Source organism: Oryzias latipes, chromosome 14 (genome assembly GCF_002234675.1).
Source record: "Oryzias latipes chromosome 14, ASM223467v1".
NCBI classification, from domain to species: Eukaryota; Metazoa; Chordata; class Actinopteri; order Beloniformes; family Adrianichthyidae; genus Oryzias; species Oryzias latipes.
Genome location: NC_019872.2, coordinates 19,541,745 through 19,562,998, shown reverse-complemented (window position 1 = coordinate 19,562,998; position 21,254 = coordinate 19,541,745). Strand labels below are relative to the sequence as shown.

Genomic DNA, 21,254 nt, shown 5'->3' with positions numbered 1-21,254 from the left:
GCATTCACAAATTCATGCAAAGGTATAGAAAATAAATACATTTTTTTTTTTAATTATAAGATGTTAATTTTGATGTTTTTCTTTTACTCACCTCCAGGTGCAGCGTGGATCCCTGGAGTTCACACACCAGGCCAAAGGTTCGGAGAGCGGCGGCGTGCTGTGACACGTGAAGGTCACGCAGGTTTGAGACAAGGTTCAACACACGAAAAGCGGACCAGAGGAGGCAGAGACGAGCGGTGACGGCGAGCGGGAAAAAAAGAGCATTTTTCGACGCAAACGTCAGGGGTGACAGCGAGGCAATGGCACCAAGGCAGAGCCGCCAGTTTAAGAGACCAGGAGTTGGTGGAAGGTTAATGATTACACCTGCAGTCAATATTTAACAGGCCCAGCGCCCTGCCCCTCTGTCCAACATCCTGATTCCACTCATGGAGGGTAGGGCCTGCTTCAAGAACATCTCTTTTGTCTGTTTCAGAACGTTTGTGTGCAGCATTACACATTTCAGAGAAATCAGCTCAGGAAGTTTAAGCGTTTTACATTTATTTCAATGCAGATTAAATAACAGAAATAAGAGCACGAAGCAACACAGGAGGACGACACCATTTGAGAATGAAGGAAGACTGAGTTAAAGGTGGTGAGAGGACCCGCGCATCCACCCATAGTAGAGATAGATTATAAAACACTGAAGCTGGACGTAATTTTTTCCTTAATGATCAATCTGCCACTCCTCTGATTTGATACATCAACACGTGACACCAATGACCAAAAATAAACGTACAGTCATGTCCTTTTTTAATCCTCTTGAAGTCCCACTTTAATCATCTTTTGATCAATTTTAAAAGCGTTCCCAGGGGTCGTTTAATTCTGATTTCGCCGTTTTTAGCATCAATCAAATAACAAGTATTGTTTTTTGGGACATAGTTTCTGCAGAGCGGCAGGAGTTCATTAGAAATTCACCTCTTGCTTGTGGATGGGACTGTTGGCGCGGTGTAAGCCTGCGCTCATTTCCCATCATCCCTAGCTTACAGCCCCTCACAACCCTAAGCTAGGGATGTAACAAATTGGTGAACAACATTGGAGCTATCCAATATTTTGTTTAGTTTGTAGCTTTCTTTTGTCTGTTCTTGATTTACCGCAATTAGAATAAAGAAAAGAATACAATTCTGAGCTTTTTTTTTCATTAGTCTTCCATCATCAGAAAAATGACACAAGATCATGTTAAAAACACCATTTTCGTTAGAGTGGGTCTTTGAGACCCGAGCTTTTGTTTGATATGCCTTCTTTATTTTGTAGTCACATGGCCTCAGTAAAATAGAATGAACTACTGTAATAAAACCCAAAATGTGATGTCCACGCATGTGGACTTCAGGTCCTAAGACGTTAAAGAAGAGCTTTGATCCTTGGCGTGGACATTTCTGCTCCTTCAGCCTGAAATTCAAAGGCCGAAGTCACACTCTGATCAAAATAAAGTATTCCTAAAAAATAGTTTCATCTTCTTCTATATACATTTGCTCTAGGAAGACATTATCTGGCAAAAGCAAAAGCAACATTACAAGTGAGTTTTATGGATTGCTCTTTCAAAAAGTTGCTTTTAATTCATAAACTTGGGCTATCTTATCTCAGGAGTTCAAGGAGTTGGTACAGCGGAGTGCAGAGTCCAGTGTCTCCTGAGAGAATATGCCCTCAGCATTAATCTTCTGTGCAGATAAAGCTGTTCCTTATTCCTTTGAATTGACAGTGACTAAGGTCACGACAGTTAAAGCCGCAATTTAGATCAGATAACCGCATCAATTTGTTGAACAGTCATGCACGTTGTCACATGCGGCCCTCAGCGTTGGGAGCTGCGCTATGATCTCACTCCAGGAATGATTGACTCTTTTATGGTTGGTAATGCTGTTGTTGCAGTTTGCAACCTTTATTTGAGGGCACGAAAATATGAAACACCTCCGGTTTTGCTTAGAGAGTTCGCTTTCAAAGGAAAGACTTTGTTGCTCAAAATGTTTAAAAAAGAAAAACCTCCTGTGAAACGGATGCTGAACATCAGGTGGGAGTTTCAGCTAAAGGGAAAAAATAACCTTCCACTTTTATTATTTTAAGTTTTTACCACTCCACGGGGCTCCCTGGCCAAAGAAAAAATAACAATTTTAAAAAGTAACTGTAAAGTAAAAAGGAGGCCGGAAGGTAAAGTTAAAAAAAGTGAAGTAAACTAACTTAAACTTTATTCAACTTATTCAAAAATAGTTGTTGGACTGTACGTTTCACAAGTCAAACTAAAGCATTTTAACTGATTTTTGAGGATCATGTTCCACAGAGAAAATTAATCGAAGGCCAGTAAGCGACCAGAATCATGGCATGCCGACTTTTGGGGTAAATTTTTTAATTTTTGAACAAATTCAAGGATTTTGAGAGCAAGTTGTGGTTCATAAAATACAGTAAGGGTCACTTAATTAGCTCTATTTAATTTCTGTTAGTTAGATTTATGAACTTCTAGCTGAGATGCACCACAAATGGTCATGTTTATGTTTTATTTATGCCAAAAAACAGCAGTTCATTTATATTGAGCACAATAGTCACAATAATACACAAATTATATCTAAAAGGGTGAAGGGAGACTTTGTGGCTTTGTGGGGAAGCAGCACAAATGGCTCTTCAAGCGTTCAGGGCTGCAGACTCCTGTCTCAGAGGAACAGACTTTTTTACACACTCAGCACTGTTTGTTTGTTTAATTTCAAATGTCTATTAATTGCTTGCAGCACAAAATATATATATATATATATATATATATATATATATATATATATATATATATATGTATATACAATAAACAATCATTTAAAATAAATGCACACAGTGAGAAACATAAAACAAATATAATTTTATTTGAAATGAGTTCCTATTTAATAGATTTTAAAGATGTATGAGAGGCAAACAGAGCAGTAAAAGTGATAAGTCATTCATTGAGGAAATTTTTTTTTTTACATGACATATCTAAGAGTGGCTATCATTATATGGTGCAAAGTCCTTATGGGATGATATCAACAGTTGTTTCTGATAATCCAACCTTGTTTTACAGAAATGAGATTAGGATTACAATATTCAGTATTAAACAACACATATTTACAACTGCTTCTATTCAGAGCTCTGTTCCCCCAGACTTTGTGAAGTCCTAATTGTTGATTTGAAGTTCTGTCCTTTAGTTTTTATGTCTCTTTAGCAGTGAAGACAACTTTCTGTTATGAGGGCATCATAATGGAAACCTTTAGGACATGTTGTGTGGAAATGCTTCATATTTATGTTTTTCCTACTTTAGAAATACAAGAATTTATTGCAAGAATGATAATCCATAAAAGTTACTGTTTTACCAGTACAGACTACAATGTCTTTTTGTTTGTATGCATTTGTCATCAAACACAATGATTTAATCAAATATTTATTGTCTCATCACAAAACTTGGTTTACTTGAATGTTGATTAGCCGACAAATCGGAATTGACTTTTTTTGTTTCATTCATATTTGCAGCTTAAAAAACTTAATTCATTTTAGGTTCTACTCATTAAAAAGCAATTACAATCTTTAAATGTCCTGTTTGCTGTACTGATTAGCTGAGGTTGTTAAAAAAAAAGAACTCAAAAATACATTCAGTCAATAATTTAGTCATCTATCAACCTGTTTTGATCACAAATGTCCATTTTAGTGCTAAAATGAACTGTGATTTGCATCCACCTTTAAAGAAAGTTACCAACTGTCCTCTACTGCTAAAAGAATGAACTGCAGCTGAGTTTGGTTGTACTGTAGAAGGCTAATAGAAATAAATAGTATATAACCAAACCACAAACACAAGAGGAAGAATGTTGTAGTTTTTACAGAGACTAAAATAAATTATGAACTTTAAAAGGGCATATATCATGCAAAATCACATTTTTTTAGCTTTTAAGTGTATTTTGACATTTATTCCTAACAAAAAAAAAAAACAAAGCAATATTTCGATCCATTCATGCATTTTTGTTTCCCTCTAAAATCTGCTCCCTGAGTTTCAGACCCTCGTGATCCACAATAGTGAGGGTCCTCACATTGTGATATCATAAAGTGAGGAACAGCCCCTTCCAGGTACAGTCTGGGCTGTCAGCACCACCCCCAGGCTAACACACACACCCACTTTCTCCACAAAGCTAGCTGTGTTTGGAAAAAAAACTCTTTCCTTTTATATGAACAATCTGCATGTCCATCTTTGCAAAAAGTTTAGAAGTTTGTTTTCATGGGAGAAACGCAGACACACTGCTAAAGCTGACTAAAATGTCGTCATGAAATGGGCCACACCCACAAGGAGAGAAAGGCGGAGACTAAAAGATCAAGAAAAATGTGTTTAGAAAATAAACATGATAAAAAATGTGTTCCTTATGGTAACAAACTATTTAATAATTTATATGGATATAGTTTACTATGAAAGGCTTAAGAAAAGGCATGATATAGAGCCTTTAATGAACATTAAGAAGCAAACAAACAAAACGACAAACAAAATGGGAAAATCAAATCTGACTTTAAGACTTTATTTATCTCTAACACCGAAATCACATTTTAAAACTGCTCTTCAAACAATAACTGTCAGCTGATCCGTTTACAGTGATCGTTTTCAAAAGGACATTTATGTACAGGCTCTTCCATAAAAACCGCTATAGTTCAGCTCATTTGTTAGTCACTACACTACAAACGAGTGTTTCCGAATGTTACAGTGTGTGACCACGAACACAAAAAAGGGGACAGACAACGTGCCAAACCAAAACCAGACGACCCGATTAGGATTCCTCTTTAATCGGAGTACAGCCAGAGAAAAAACTGTTTTGGAAGCTGGTTAGGATCCTCTTCTTCTTCTTGAGGAAGCTGACCGTTGTTCTGTCTCTGTCGTCGTCGTCAGCCACGCTGTCCTCCGCCTCCTCCTCCTCGTCTGCCATGATGGGTTTCCGGATCAGCTTCAGGTCTGCAGTGCTGAGGCCCCTGTCCCCAAACTCCTTCAGCACCTAAAAACAATGTTTGAAGTATGTCCTCCTCCAGCAGAAATCAGAACAGAGAACGGGGGCCCTCCTGGCCTGTGTGGGGCTTACCTTCTTGGTGGGGGTGCAGGATGGAGGCTTGAAGAAGGTGCTGTTTTCAGGGCTGCTGGACGTGGGGTCCGGCAGGGACGGAGAGTCTCTGGAAACACTTTCTGTCTGGCTCAGATCCTACAGTCGGAGAAACAAGTGGTTTTGTTTCAAATCCTGCACAAACATCAGCGCTAAACCTGGAAAAGCAGGATCGGAGCCAAACCTCAGTCAGGGTGTCCATGTTCCGGCATTTTTGGTGATCGCACAGACAGTTCTCCCCACACGTCATCTTTCCTTTGCGGCAGCGGCATTGCTTGTTGCTGCAGCGACCTTTACATGCGCACTGCAAACACACAAAACATATTACCCATCAGCGGACATAATTTTAAAATAAAGCTGATCTTTGTGTTTTACTTTTCAAGCTAAAAACAAATAGTGTTATTTTTTTCTCACTCCGGAGGGTTTGGTTTTTCTAAAGGGTCTGATTCTTGCTTCAGGTTTCTCGGGTCTCCACTCCTCGTCTTCCTCTTCGTTCTCGTCCTCACTGGGAGAGATCAGCTCTGCCACGCTGATGGCCGTGCTCAGATGGGCTTTAGCCGTGGTGAGCCGCTTCTGTTTGGGCTTTTGTCGGAGGTGATCCAACGACAGAAAGACAGAGTCAACAGAATCTCTGCATTTAGAGTCCAGCTGGGATGTCTTCTGTCAGTTGGAGTCAAGAACTTGTGTTTGGAACCCACCTTAGGAGGAACGTACTCGAACGAATCCTCCTGGTTTTCCTCATTTGTCATAGCAGGCAGGAGAACCTTTTTCCCGCTGGCCAAGTGAAGCAAGGAGAGTTTCTGAAGAGAGAAAACACACACACACTGCTGATGAAAAAAGAGATAATGTTGGAAAACAAACCGAGCTGATAAATGATATTCTGAAATCTGAGAACTTCAATGAAAATAAATGTGAAATAAAACAGACCACTGATCTAAGATTTATTAAAATACCTACAAAGTTCAGTTGGAAGTCGTCTTAGATGGAAAAGTAAAGCTACTTGTCTAATGCCTGCAGTCTTTTACCAACCACTAGGGGGCAACCTTTCAATTTTGAACACCATTTTATGTTAGCGTAGGTTTAAAATTAAGCCTAAAGCAGTCCATTTTTGAAAAATAACACATCTTTAGAGGTCCAATTTAAAGTGTTGTTAATGGTTTGTTTGTTTGAATTGAAAAGTTTAGTTATTTGTACTCAGATGCTAAAAACAAGATAGCATTTTCACTAAACACAGTTGTCTTGCAAAAACACAACAACCTGTATTGACACAGATTTTATACAACAGTTAGCCGGAACATGTAGCGGGTACAAGGGTGTTAGAAACACCAGAGGAAACTAAAACTAATGTCTAGTTCAGGAAGAAGCTGCTGTTCCTTCTTTTTAGCTTTTAGGATTTTCTTATGCAGATTTTTAACCTGTTTACACATTTAAATCTTCTATTTTCGAGGGGTTTGCACTTCTAGACCTTTTCACAAATAACGCTGGCTCAGCTGTGAACGTCACCATTTCACATTTTTAAATTCATTTAAAAAAAAAAGTAAAAAGAAATTGGAGATAACCTGTCTGAACTGCTCATTCTGCTCCACGAGTGTCTGGTTCTGCTCGCTTAAGGCCCGCAATTTCTCAAGCTCCTCCTCCTATAATGACATCACAGTGAGATTTGTTTCTTCGGTTTCAGCGGAATAACGGTTTCCTTTTTTGCATCCTCACCTGGACACTGAGGCGCTGCAGCAGCTCCCTCTCCTTTGAACGTCCCTCATCTCTCTGCTTCACGTCTTCAGACTCTTCGCATATCGGCTTGTTCTGCAGCTGGTCCAGCAGGTAGAGAACCTGCAGGAAGCAAGCAGAGCTGTGGGTGATAACAGGTCAGGATGAGAGATGCAGAGCGGATTTCTGAGAAAGGCACCTTCTCCTGGTGCCTCTGCTCCAGCTCCACCAGCTGCTGCTGATGCTCCATGTCCATGGTGGACATCAAGTTTCTGTCCTCCACCATCATCTTCCTCAAGTCCTGAGCATTCCCCTTTTCTTGTTTCAGCTCACTTTCCAGCTTTGCACACGCCGTTTTAGCAGAAACAAGCTAAAAAAAAAAAAAAAAAACAGACGATGAGAAAAAATGAGGTTATTGGATGAAGATGAAGAGGTAAACTTCAGCAGACGTGTGGTGGGGCCGGATCACCGCTCCATCATTTCAGATCCACAGGACCAACAATCTGATTTTTTTTTTAAAAAGGGGAAGTAAAAGGGGAAGCATTTCGGGGGGAAAAATGAACAAGTTCTTAGAATCAAAACTACCAGACGAGCATGAATCAACCCATGAGAGACCTCCGACAGTCTTTACCTCGGACATCAGCAGCCGGAGAGCGCACTTTGCATCCACTATGCTTGTGATTCCATCTATACGCTGCTTCAGGCGGACCTCTCCGTCTGCTGCCAGAACTTTCTGCTGCAGGTCAGCAATCTGGGCGTTTCTGGGAAGATCAACGACAGCAGAAAGCCTGAACAGATCTGGGACTCACAGACAAAGAACATTTACAACATGAAGCATCTTAAGGGTCTCTTGTTTTGGATTCATTTCTCCTGGTTTTCGCATCACTGCGGTGTCTCCACGGAATTGATTGATTGGTTTATTTGAATCGTTTTTTTTTTAAGGGGTAAAAAGACAATAAAAATAAAACCATATATACATATAGAAAGTCTATTTGAGACTTTATTCAAAAACTGATTTTAAAAAAATGACGACATTGACATTATAACTGTTCCTAATCATGTGTGTACAGAACAGACATCTCACACTGATTTGATTAAATATGATTGGCCAGTAAAGTTTGATTACAGGGTTCCCAAGTTTATCCCTTCTACAAATGACCAGCAATAGGTAAATCTATGAAGTAGTAATCTATATTTTCCAATTATTACAGATGTTTTCAGGCTGTAAAACTCCTCCTTACACACTTTCTACACTTTTCTCAGACAGACTTGAACATTTTCACACTCTTCTCTCTCGTTAAAATTCTAAATATTCAAACATTTATAGATAAATACATCCAGAATCATAGAATGTAAACAACAGATTTGTTCAAAATCAATGTTTAATGTTTATTTGTAAAACTGAACAGATTCTGTACAGACCCTCCCTAGGGATGGGATTGATTGACAAGGTATACAGCCAATAAGGACGCAGAACATGCACACCAAAAACGCATGCACAACAACTGGGGGGGTAAAAAGAACGACAAACAGTGAGAACGCTAAAGGTGGGCCGCGATATAGCAAAGGAATACTGAAAGGAAGCCAAAGACTTATGACCCCCCCTCAGTATGTTTTACTTATATTTCTTAATAAATAGTCTCCAGTTCTAATTCAGTTCTTACTATTTAAAGTGGGGGTGGGCAATTATTTTGACTGGCGGGCCACATAGGGTTCTAAAATTGGATAGAGGGGCCGGACCAGGAGCAGATGCGTGGAGTGAGAAAGAAATACCATGGAATCTGAATGAAAACATTTGGAATGAAAATTACATTTTAGAGTTTTTTGGGTTCAAACTTTGTTCTCAATTTAGAGCCAATTGCACCAACAGCTTGATGGACCTCATGTAAAACTTAGAGAAATGCTGCCTTCATGTGGTGTTTGAATGATTGGAAGAATGAAAAACAACAAATCTTCCAGCACCACATGGATCCTGGAGCGGAGTCCCCAAATGTTTTCTTGTTAGGGAAACAATAACTCTTTTTCTTTAAAACTTCTTTTATTGTAAAGCCCTATGATAAAGTTTTATTAATCCATGATTCTTTTAATAAGATAAATAACACTATTTATGAAATAAAAAATGACCTAATAACTCTGTGATTTTCAAACACAAAAAGTCAGGAAAAGATTTACTGATAAATAAAAAAGAAAAAACACTCAATAGTGGATCATCTCCCGTCATTTTCCTGGTGGGACTTTGAGGGCTGCAGCTCATCACGTCTCACAGTTTGTGCTAAAACTGAGCAGCTGTGTCCTGCACGTCTGTTTCTCATCCAGTAATAATGAAAAAAGCCCATTTCTATGTCTTCTGCTGCAGCTAAGCAGATATCAGCGCTACCTTTTCATCAGTACAGAGTTCCCTGTTTATTGCAGGAGTTACATTCAAAAAAGAACCTGTGGTCTGTGAAATCCACGGAGTCTGATTACAGACGTTTATGGCAGTAAAACTCCACACTGCCCACTCTTTACACTTTTCTCAGACAGACATGAACATTTTCACACTTTTCTTTCGTTTAAATTCTCAACCCTTCATAAAAATTAGGTCTCGGATCTTAGAATGAAAAAAAAGATCTGATCGATCACAGATTTCTGATCTGAAGACCTCCATGTTTCTGTACAGGAGACACAGGGAGGAGATTGATTGACAGGGTCTCCAGCCAATCAGGACACAGAACAGGATGCACAGTTTAAAAAAGCAGCATAATTGCTCTAAAAGAATGAGCTACGATGTAGAAAGGGAAGACTGTCTTCTGTTCTATTTGACAGGGATTTTACAGGGTTTCAGGTTGGAGCACAGAGTGCAGAAGGTGGAATAAAATGTTTTATGCGGGTCTTAATCGTGTAGCCAGACAAAAAAATAAAAACATGGGTCTCCGATAATGTTCAGTGGGCCAAACATGGAGGCGGGCCGGATCCAGCCTGTGGGCCGTAGTTTGCCCACCCCTGATTTGTTAATGCCCAAGTACATATTATTTATCAAATAGCAAAGATTAAAGTCTTTGGTTGTCATAAAAACATAAAATCGTTGTTGCACAGCAAACGGGGAATGCTTAGTGATGGACATCAAAAGGTAATATTACAGCAATAAAAACAAAATGTCAGATGCTGCATGAACTTCATTTACCTGCAAGTGAACTTCTGTTCTTTGTTCTGCACCAAGCTGCTTCCTGATCAACAGTTCTACTTGCTTACCTGTTTCTGCTCATTTTTAAATTAAAAACAGGAAGTTTATTTTTAAATTCTGCTTCTGATTTGGTTTTTAATGTAATGTTTATTCCTGTAACCCGGAAGGAGCAGAGAACTTCAGCACAACGAGCCAAACTCGACTCAACGAGCCAAACAAATTACAAATACAAAGTCATGACATGACAACAGAAAATTGTCAAATGTTGGTTTATTTTGAAAACATTTTAAATCACCAAACCCTAAAAGGGATCCAAATAAAAAATGCACAAAGAAAACTTGTGCAAAAAAGCTTTTTTAGCCTTCATGTTCTTAAATTGGGGTTTTAAGAAGCTACATTTTAATAAATAATCCAAAAGAAAACGAAAAAAAAACTAATTTGAGGTTTTTTCGCATTGAGAAATGTGGGAAACACTAAATCTAGCTTCGGTTAACTTGTCTTGCAGTCAAGTTCTAGTTTCTGCAGAAATCCTGTCCAACTTCTGTGACTCACCTGAGGCCCATTTCAGTCTCCAGGTTCTCCACCTGTTTGGTCAGAGGGGTCTCTAGCGCCCCCTGGCTCTCCAGTTCAGAGATGATGAGAGTGCGGCGCTGCAGGCATGAATGCACACAAACCAAATGTCACAAACAGGGCCGTGCTATTGGGTTTGGAATCGGCATTTATTGCTCGCCTTACCCTAATCTTGGGGGCGGGTTTCTCACCAGCCTCGATCTGCTGCTTGAGGTGGGTGATCTCCTCCGCCAGGACCTTTCTGTCCTCCAGCAGGTCACTGAGGTGACGCCGGGCCTCCTCTGTGCTCACCATCACCTCCACCTCGTTCAGAAGCCACGTCTGGAGACAGAAATCACACTCCTTCCCTTAGGTCTCTGTGCGTTTTTTATCCCATTCATTTGTTTCTGATGTCAGTTTCTTCCAAACCCTTGAAGATTTCTGGGTACCTTCACTCGTGCTGCAACGCTTTCAATCCCTTTGCTCATGGCGTCTTTACGCTTCTCCACCACCTCGCTTCTCTTCTGCAGAGCATCTTTCAGCCTCTTGTTTGCTGCTGCCGCCTGCAGTGACGTTAGGAACAATTTGTTCATAACATTTTTAAAAAGTGCAAAGAAATGGGCTTAAAGCCACAAAGACTCCAATGTCACCTCTTCAGTTTTACGGCGCAGGACGTTTGCTTGTTTCTGGAAATCCCTCTCAAGTTTGATCATTTCGTACTGCCTTTTTCGATCCTGTAAGACATTGAGAAAAAACATGTTTAATTATTTGGAATGCTTGGAAGAAAAAAAAAGTCAGCATTTTATGTTAGTAAATTCTCTAAAAACACAGCATAGGGCAGTAAACTCAGTAACACTTCTTAGCTGGTAAACTTGAGAGAGAGAGAGACTAAATTAAAAGAAAGGATATTTTTATCCTGTTAGGAGCGATTTCTCCTGACTGATTTCCACAAACCTTTTCCTTCAGCTGCAGGACCTCCCTGTCCTTCTTGCTCTTCCAGAGCCGGAACTTCTCCGAGTCCTCCCTCATCTGCCTCATCAGCTGCGTGCGCTGACTCTTCATCGCCTGGAAAACAACTGGATAGTTTAGGTTTCTCTAACCCTCGAGCAAAGTTCTAAACATCGTCTCTAGAAATTTTTTTATTACCTTCTATTTCTTTAGAACAATACATCAGAATCAACAAAACATGAAAGATAAAAACACAAAGACTTAAAAAAGAAAAGAAATGATTTTTATGAATTTAAGCAATGTCACTAGTTTCTGTCAACTTCCTGGTTAACGCTACTGAAAAAAAAAAAAAAAAATGTCGATGTTGTTTTGTATTATTTTAGAACAAATCCTGAAAATGTTCTTCAGTTTGTTCCTCCTTATGGTTGAAACTAGCAGATATTAAATGAAGACCCCCAAAAAAAGCCAATTCAAAACACACATTCATTTATTCTAAGACACGTGTTTTATAAACTGTTTTTTTTCCTCTTTGGTTTAAACACCAATAAACTCCCTAACCTTAAATGAACACAGACGCGTTCAGGGACATCGTCCACCTGTAGCAGACAGTCATATGACTTCCCCAGAGATTTTTGTAATGTTTTCGATTTTATATTGATTTTATTTTTTCATTTAAAGTTTCGACTAGATTTAAAACAAAACCAAATTTTCAAGACTTATTTATTTAGTTAGCTAAACTTCAATTTCCTTTTTCCCCCCCTTCTCTGAACAACACTTGATACTTTTACTTTGAAAATGTGTTTCCTTCCTGTGACAGTAGTGCAGTCGGTTTGTTTAGTTTATATAATTAAAATCCAACATTATTCTGCAATTTTAAAGCAACAGTTACAGAAGTTAAATAACCTGAAGTGTTTTTTTTACTAAATTAAAAAAAAAAAAGAGTGCGAATCAGCGATCTTGGACGTTGCTAATATTCATACTCGAGTTTTCAGGAACCGATTACAAATATTTTGATACTTGTTACAACATTGGAGAAGATCTAGCTTTTATTTGTACAATACTGGACGTTCACACGTACTCCACAGGTAGTAAACCTGAAGATAACCAAGTCAATGAGGGGTTAAGGAAACCATAAAGGAATAAAAAAAAGCATGTTTTGCACAGAGAAATGATGGGAAAGCCCAGCAGAGGAGAACTTGTCACCAAAAGTATCGAAATCTCTGCTCTGAGATCAGAATGAGCTGCCGCTCTGGTGTGGAGTACCTGTATCTCCTGCATGAGCTTGCTGACTTTCTGCACGGAGGACTCTTTGAGTTTGAGGAGCTTCGACTGGTCCAGCAGCTTCTTCTTCATGTCCACAAGCTGATGCTCCAGCTCCTGCAGCCTCTTTCTCCGCTGCTCGCTCAGCCTGAGCAAAGTTGGAGGTGAGAGAAATGAGGTTCAGGTTCAGGAAATTACCACCAGAACTTTAAGGATTTTAGGCCAAAATGGTGCCGTACTTGGCCTGGTTGGTGTCTTTCTTTGCAGACTGAAGTGCTAAAATGAGATCCTCCTTTTCTTTCTGCAAGGAATCCACTGCCGACTGCAGAGTCTGGACATTTTTCTGAAGGTCAAAATGAGTCCATTAGCTCATTAAATCAGGGATTAATCCACTTTGGATTATTGTAGATATGTAATTTAGTATTCTTTATTTCAAAGGCTTCTGTTTTATACACAACTGAAAGATTGTAATTGAACATTTAAGGTGGATTCTTTCATTTTCAGACAGAAAACTTAATTTTTTGATGAATGTTTCATATTGATAGGGAAAATGTTCACCTGGTGGTTGGACTGCATGGGCTCCAGCTGACTGTCGTTCTCACACATCTTCCTCACAAAAGCTTCTTTCAGGCTCAGCACTTTGTTGAGCTCGATCAGCTCCTTGGAGAGCTGAGCCTGGCGCAGAGCGTGATGGGCCGTGAAGGCTTCTGGAGAATCTCTCATGGCTGCAGCATCCTGGTGAGAAAATGGAGATGGTTTTTTTTCTTTGTTTTTGAAAAAAAAAAAGGGGGAAAAAATTCCCCAAAGTGTCCTGAGAAAAGCCTCCGGTTACTGTCGGGGACGTGTCGGCTGAATTCTTGGGGCCGTTCCCAGAAGCCTCAGGAGGTTCCTCCCCTGCAGTCATGGCGTTGATGGAGGCGGCCATGCCTTCACTCTCATTCTAAAAAAGAAAAATACAAGGCCCGCATTTAAAAGCATCCAAATGAATTTGTATGATTTTCAAGAAATTAAGATGCTTTAAATAAAAGAAAGAAAAAAAAGATTCCAATTCTTTTACGATAAGGGAGCTGACCTTTAGTTCCAAAATCAAGTCCTGCAGGTTCTTCATCACTTCCACGTTCTCCTTCAACTCCTGATCCTCCAGCGTCGCTAAAACTTTTTCAAGATCAACTGTACATCTGCAAATAGTTTTATAAAAAACAAAACAGGCTTTAGGCGTTCATGTTCCAAACTCTCACTTTCCTCCATATTAATGCAAGTTTGCACCACCATTCTCGGGGTGTTTACAAAACACTATTAAACCAGGCTTAACCTTGATCAATCAGGGATTCTGACTTGCCAGTGGCGTTTTACTTCCCCTTTAATTCACGGAAGAGCCAACTGTTTGGAAATTGATCATGGAGGAGGAATGAATAATTGAGGTTTGTGCCCGGCTGGAAGAAATAGTCTGGAGCAAGATTTGCACCGCTGTGACATCTGACTGCAGGTGGCGGACATGCGCTAGTAAACAGTAGAAGAAGAAGAAGCCCCTCCCTGCTTGTCCAGTAAGAACACCATGGGCTAAATGCCCGGTGAGTCTGGAGCTTAATAGAAACTCGGAACAAATTCTGTTGACTCTCTTCTTCAGGAGACTTACGCTGCGTGGTGCTGCAGCTCTTCCAGTTTGCTCTGTAGCCTCTCATTTGCCTGTTCGCTCTGTGAATAGAAAAAAAAAAAAAAAACAGCAACCAAGTCTTAGAACAAGAAACAAAGTCATGATTTCGAAGCTCTAAGTAGCTCCAGTTCAGCTGGTCTCTGACCGTTTCCATGTGTGCTAACCTGAATAAACAAATCGTTCAAAAACAATGCCACTGTCTGCTACTAGCTCCCACCATTCGATCATTTTGTGGAAAAGAACGAGCTTTGGAGGAAGTAGATCAAGCTCTGGTTTTGTGGTTATCTCTCGTCACCTTTCATGCAAACACTCCAGGAGAAATGAGACGTTAAGCTAAGTTTAACTCATCAAACTGGCAGGCAGGACGGAGAAGAAATTGATCCTAAACAGCAGGACATGACTGGGCTTAGTATTCGACCTAAAAAAATGCAAAAAATGTGTTCTGGATGGAACATTTCTCTGTTGTAGTGTATCCAGAAAACGTGTTTCAGAATAGGGCAAGTGTGTAAACAGACTGTAAGCGTGTAAACAGTCTGTAAGCGTGTAAACAGTCTGTAAGCGTGTAAACAGTCTGTAAGCGTGTAAACAGTCTGTAAGTGTGGCGTGCCCATCAGATGAAGGGACGTCTGGCTCACCATGATGATCTTCTCAAACATGAGAGCCGTCTGCCCGGCCGCCTCGCCCAGCTCTCTGCTGAGCTTGCTGTTCTCGTCCTGCAGAGCGCGGTTCCTTTCCACGAGTTTGCTCACGTTGTCTTCTGGCTCCGACCTGTGAGATGCAGCTTTTAGATCTAAATTCTGCCAACAGCCACGTATTTAGGGGAAACGTTGCTCATTTCTTACCCAGAAAGCACCGGAGCCACCCCTCCTCGAGCATGCAGGAGCATCACCTGCAGCTCTTGAACCTACAAAGTGTGAACACATTTGACAAACATGAAACACCTCCATCATTGACGTGCTTTCATTCCGGGCTGAATGCAAAAGGCCGCCGTACCTGCTGCTTCAGTCGGTTCATCTCCGCTGCTCTGGGGTCGATGTTCACGATGGGTTTGTTCTTGATCTTGCGAGCTCTGTCCGCATACCTCAGCGTGTTGATGGTCTCCTCCATGTTGGAGTCTGCGGGGCTGATGCATGCGATCATCAAGGTGTGGCTGTTTCCTCCCAGAGAATCTGAACACAGACATTTAAAAATAACACTGTAGCTTTAACACCACCTCTGCATTAGCTAGGCAGGTGTTTTACCAGCTGATACAGACAACACTACAAATAAAGATTTTTATTTATTTGAAGAAGAAAAAAATCCCTGCAAAATAAAAGGTCAGACCTGAAGACTTCATGTTTTAAGCATGTTAGAAATTATGAATTACATTAAAAAGCTAAAATAGAACAAGGAAAAAGGAAACATATGTATAAATAAACAACTAAAGTCCATTTTCAGAGCATTACAAAAAAACTAATAAGAAGTAAATTCCCCTTATAGATGTCATTACTCGTTCTGTAACCATTGATTGAAGAACTTCATAATAACTACAAGTTCCAGCTTCCCTGAAGAAACATTAATTTACTTCTCCAGTCCCACCCTCTGCTCTTTTTCTGTTTTCACACTTGGTTCGCAGTCAGACTGTTGACATAAAACATATGGCGTTCCACTTCACTTTTAGTTTTTGTCTATAGATCCTCCCAAATCTTGAAGTAAATTTCCTGATACTGCCCAATCTTTACACCTTTATACAAGTGCTCTTTTGACATTTTGTTTAAACTCTTTGCTGTTCTTATACCACTTTATTTTCTATCTTTATTTGTTCCATAATCTAACCCTTTTTATTGCTATCCAAAAGAATTTTTTAGTTATTTATTTAAATGTTTCACAGGTTTAAGGGACTCATTCTGCTGTATTCTCTCCATTCTCTCTGTTGAACAGAGCTTGAACTCCATCCAGTACAAAACGTTTTCTAACTTTGCAGCGGATTTGTGATCCGTTCATTTTCAGAACCCAGTGGCTCCCATTCAGGGCTCCAGGGCTGCCGCCGCCTAGCCCGGCTACTGCTAGGTGAAGGCGGGGTACACGCTGAACAGGTCGCCAGTCTGTTACACAACAACAGACTCACATTCACACCTATGGGCAATTTAGAAAAACAAATTAGCCTCACTGGCATCATCTGTGGATGTAAACTGGAGAGCTCAAAAAAAAAAAAGGAGAACATGCAACTCCACAAAGAAGGCTCCAGCTGGGATTCAAACCTGTGAGGCGAGAGTGCTAACCACTGCCCACTGTGCAACCTGATTTTTGATTCCCTAAATAAAAAAAAAAATGTCAACAAGTTAGACCAGATAAATGATGAGTTTGTGTAATCCCACAAGTTTCCAAATAATCATTGTGCCCTTATTTTGAAGTAGGTATTGAGGTTCCCGTGAACATTTCTACGTATTTCTCCAAAACTCAAGACAATACTCCACATAGGGCAAAACTTTCTCCTGATTTAATGCTTTTTTTAACCCTTTAAATCAAAGTTTACCTTGAAGGAGACGGGTGAGCTTGGAGTCCCTGTAAGGAACAAAGGTGTTCTTCTTGCTTTCGTCGCCCAAAGCGCTGATCACATTCCCCAGACATAAGAGACCGCGGTTGATGCTGATGCCTGCAGACAAACCGGGAGAAAGCTTCATTCAGAAACACAAGCCTGGAACCAAAGAGACACCCTCAAAAAGTCTGGATGACAGAGACGACAACAACTCTCACACTGAATGAGTAACTTTGCGGACAAGTTAGTGGTTCTTCTAGTCTACTGGTTTTCATGGGACAAACCAAACAAGAAGAAAAAGTGTGATCAAAGTTCCAGATGAAGCAGTTTGACTAAAGAAAACAAAAAACACTGAGGAGCAGAAACGCCTCAGAACAACCAATTTGATGCACAAAGGTTTTCCAGAAATCAGCAAGAATCCTTTTAAAGTCCCACTCTAATCATCTTTTCCTCTATTCTCAAAGCGTTCCCAGATTTTTTAAATGATGAATGTCATTTTTAGCCAAAATCAAAAAAACCTGTGTAGTTTTCTAGGTCATAGTTTCTGCAGAGTGGCAGTGGTTCATTAGAAATTCACCTCAGAGTTGTGGATGGGACTGTTAGCGCCGAGCCACCATGAGAACTCAACTGAGAGCTCTCTGTTTACAATCTCTCCCGCTAGCTTAAAGCCCCTCACACCCCCAACTTACAGCTGCAACAAAAATGTTGAGCAATACTGGAGCTCTCCAGTTTTGGAAAACAAAGATCTACACAGATCTATTCGTCTGTAAGTGGATGCATCAGAATGGAGAGGAGCAGGGAGCTTTTGGTTCATCAAGCCTGTTTTCTACATAACAAATAAGCTCTTTTCAAACGGCATTTTTTCATCTGCTCCTGATTCACAACAACTGAAATATAGAAATACTCAGAAATGCAATTTTAAGCTTAATTTTCTTTATACACATGTCCTCCATCGTGAGAAAAACTCCACAAGAAGATGTTGAAAACACCATTTTCATCAGAGTGGGTCTTTGTACACCATGGAAGTAAGAAACAGAATAAACATTTTTACCTTCTTTCAGACGATCTCCTTCTGCTTTGGTTTTCTTTTGTCTCTCAGAACCAGCGAGGTCCACCAGGTGTAACTTGGAGACGATGGAGTCCACCCTGAGACAGACAATTGACTTTACTGTCCACACAGAGCTGTGTGAAACAGACTAAAGCCTCTCTGAGCTCAGATTTAAGCCAAAAAAAAGCATTTGAAAACCCAACATCAGCACTGAAATGAAACATTTCTTCTCCAAAACATCAACTCTTTCTGTGACTAGTGATGACAACAAGACCAAGTCAAATGTTGACTTTCAGATGAGGAATTTGCAGGTGAGGACAAAATGCAGTTTTCATTTAAAAAAACACCCATAAGATCTGAAGTTCACTGAAGTTACACAAACATTTCTGACTGAAGCGAAAATGTAAAGAGTCCACAGAAACCCCACTGACTTGTTCAAGCCTTTGCGCTGCTCCAGAGTGATGGTAAAGATTGCGTGGGAACGTGAAGACGCTGCGTTCATGGCTGTGGAGCCAACGGTGCGGGCAGCATTTCCGAGCTCCAGACAGTTCACCATCTCTTGTGCAGAAAACACCTGCCGCTCAGTCAATCCGACAATCTGAGAAAAGAAACAGAAGGATCAAAACTGCAACTAAATACACAAATCCTGACAACGGGGAGCCGTGCTGTTGTCACCTTAATCCCATCCTTAGGGTCTTCTCGGATGCTGATAGAAGGCTTGTCTTTAGAGGAACACAACAAGTCCAGGATGTCTTCATTGTAGATCTACAACCACAATTTAAAATGTGAATGTTAGATGTTACAGAGTCTATCAAAATCTGTACTTTTTGCAGTTATCCCTGAGGTAAAAAGACAACGTTGAAGAAAAACCTCCAGATAGGATATTGAAAGGGAGAATTCAGAGTCCGTTTTCTTCTCCCTCTCCTCAAAGATCTTCTTGATCACTCTGGGAATAACTCCAACTGACGGGTCGTTCTCCTGAGCCGACGTGTATGTGCCCCCCATGGAGTAGGTCTTCCCAGATCCCGTCTGGCCGTACGCCAGAACCGTTGCGTGGTAGCCTACCAGAACAATTTTAGCAGGATTGAAATAGCATTTCAAATAAACACAATAAAAACATGTTGCAAACATGATGTCAATCAAAAATACTGAGGTTTCCACCTCAAGGAAAACCATCAAATCGTGTTAACCTCTGAAAAGCCCGCGCAGTAAAGGCGACACAGCAGAACTGAAGACTTCTTCTTGTTCAGCAGTGGGATCGAACACATAGTCGTAGGTGAAAGCCTTCTCTGTGCCGACAATCACCTGAAAACAGTTGGGCTGCTTTTATTTTGACACACTCATTGGGGTTGGCATGACTTCCCAAAGGACAGATATATATATATAGAGAGAGAGAGAGAGAGAGAGATTGGTGTTAAAAATACTACCTGTGGCTCCCCAGGGACAAATGCGAGGCAGCACTGGCATCCTTCATTGATTTCTTTTGGTACCAGCGGGCGACAGCGCAAAGCGACCCGCACTGGGATCACTTTTGCATCCTCGTTTGTCATGATGTGGGTCTCCTGAGAATAACTAAACCAAAAACAAACATACAGATAGACCTTGATTGCAGACAAAGGACATTAGGGCTACGTTAATAGTAAACAAGATAATCCTGGAGGAAAAAGAGATCTACAGATGTTTGGAATACTTTCCCCAAATTAAAAATGTTATTTAATTCAATTCAAACGTGGATTTATTAGGAAGCACTGTCTTCTTAGATCCACTTGGCTGCAAAAGTTTGTTAAAATGGATTCCGAAAGAGGCAACTAGTCCAGTTTTGGCTTGTTGGACAAATCTGGGCACAGGCGCATGCGCACTAACAGCAAAATGATGCTAATTTTTACAACAGATATTTAAGTGAGTTTATTAGCTAGGCTGACGCAAGTGCTACATGAGTGGTGTCACTCTTTTTTCAGAGTTTCGAATAAAATGTATGTAAATGTAAACATAAATGAAAAATGTGTTTTATCGGGACTACATGATTCACCACCAATAACTAGCTACCAAACAACCCCCACCAGCAAAGATGCAGAACAAACTAGTAACCCATTTTAAGTTACAACTGTAGTTTTCAGAAGTGATTTAATTTAATAATCGCTCCCTTATTTATTGCGTTATCGTTTGGTTAACCTGAAAGCTTTCCGTTACATACCGTTTCCAGTTTGCTCCGTGATGTCACAACAAATTATAGCCGCATTGAGTGGAGGTTTTTTTTTTGACAGCAAGCGCTTTCGCCTGAATGCTAAACGTCTACTTGTAAAAAGTACTCCAAAAATGTTTCCGTATATTAGAAATAGTTAGTTAAGCTTTTGTCCTTTGTCCGAATGCTTTGCCCAGTATGAGGGTTACGGCCCGCCACTTTCAAACGAGCAGCTCCGCCTTCTTCTTCTTCTTCTCCTTCTTATTAAATATGGGACTAAGCGAATCATCAGGATAACTGCCCTCTGCAGGACAAAAGAAGAAATGCACTTCAAGGCTTCCAACGGAATAAATAAGTAAATAAATCAATAAATAAATAACACTACAACCGAATAAGATAAAAGTCCCTCTCCAACTTTTTTTTTATTCTTTTGTAAAATTGTTCCAAGTGGGCATTTAATTGTGATTCTGCACTTTTCAGCCAATATGTATATGTTTTTAAAAACTGTTGTTTTAAAAACTGTTGCGCTGGGGGATGGGGGACCCATCATCCCTTCATTTACAAAATTTCCTACAAGCTTACAGCCCCTCACGACGCCAAGTTAACATTAGTGGTGCAACATAAACAGTTAGAAATTTGGAGCTATGAAGGCGTTAGTGAATCAATGTGTCTGTAAGTGGATGTATCGTCACAAATGGGAGCTTTTTCAAATGGCGGGTTTTATATGCTCCTGACTCATAACAATTTGATCAAAGAAAATCTCAGAAATGCAGTTTTAATCTTAAATTCTTTATTTGTGTCCTTCATCATGAGAAAATGCTACAAGAACATGTTAAAAACACATACAAAATAACTGTTTTCATTAGAGTGAGTCTTTAAGTGAGAGGGAGCATAAGGTCAGCATGAGTGTGATTTAAAAACTCAGTAAGGGGTTGAGCTATTTTAAGAAGACAAAACTTTTTCCCCTAAAGCATGCGATAACAGAGGAGGCTGAGTGGGTTACATTGACCTCCCTCTTGATTAGATGAGTCTCCTGCCCTCAATAGAATACTGGAAATGATTCTGTTCTGGCTGGAAGAGAAAGGTCATTACAGTGGGAGCTGGAGGGGCA

General features: G+C 40.1%; 1 protein-coding gene across 1 annotated transcript; it reads right to left on the bottom strand.

The window, feature by feature from the left end:
• Positions 1-4,523: 4,523 nt before the first annotated feature.
• On the bottom strand, positions 4,524-20,448 carry LOC101165832 (chromosome-associated kinesin KIF4). The gene is made up of 31 exons (XM_011483705.3): positions 20,156-20,448; positions 19,389-19,533; positions 19,152-19,266; positions 18,832-19,022; positions 18,637-18,726; positions 18,393-18,559; positions 17,965-18,059; positions 16,911-17,030; positions 15,389-15,564; positions 15,238-15,299; positions 15,031-15,163; positions 14,378-14,436; positions 13,814-13,919; positions 13,574-13,681; positions 13,300-13,476; positions 12,981-13,084; positions 12,745-12,889; positions 11,488-11,598; positions 11,184-11,267; positions 10,983-11,096; positions 10,720-10,875; positions 10,537-10,634; positions 7,453-7,582; positions 7,021-7,191; positions 6,825-6,944; positions 6,674-6,751; positions 5,813-5,914; positions 5,529-5,696; positions 5,299-5,418; positions 5,097-5,213; positions 4,524-5,012 (listed from the first exon to the last, which is right to left on the bottom strand). The coding sequence occupies exons 2-31, from the start codon at positions 19,509-19,511 to the stop codon at positions 4,791-4,793; spliced, it is 3,762 nt and encodes a 1,253-aa protein (XP_011482007.1). The 5' UTR covers positions 19,512-19,533; positions 20,156-20,448; the 3' UTR covers positions 4,524-4,790.
• Positions 20,449-21,254: the final 806 nt, after the last annotated feature.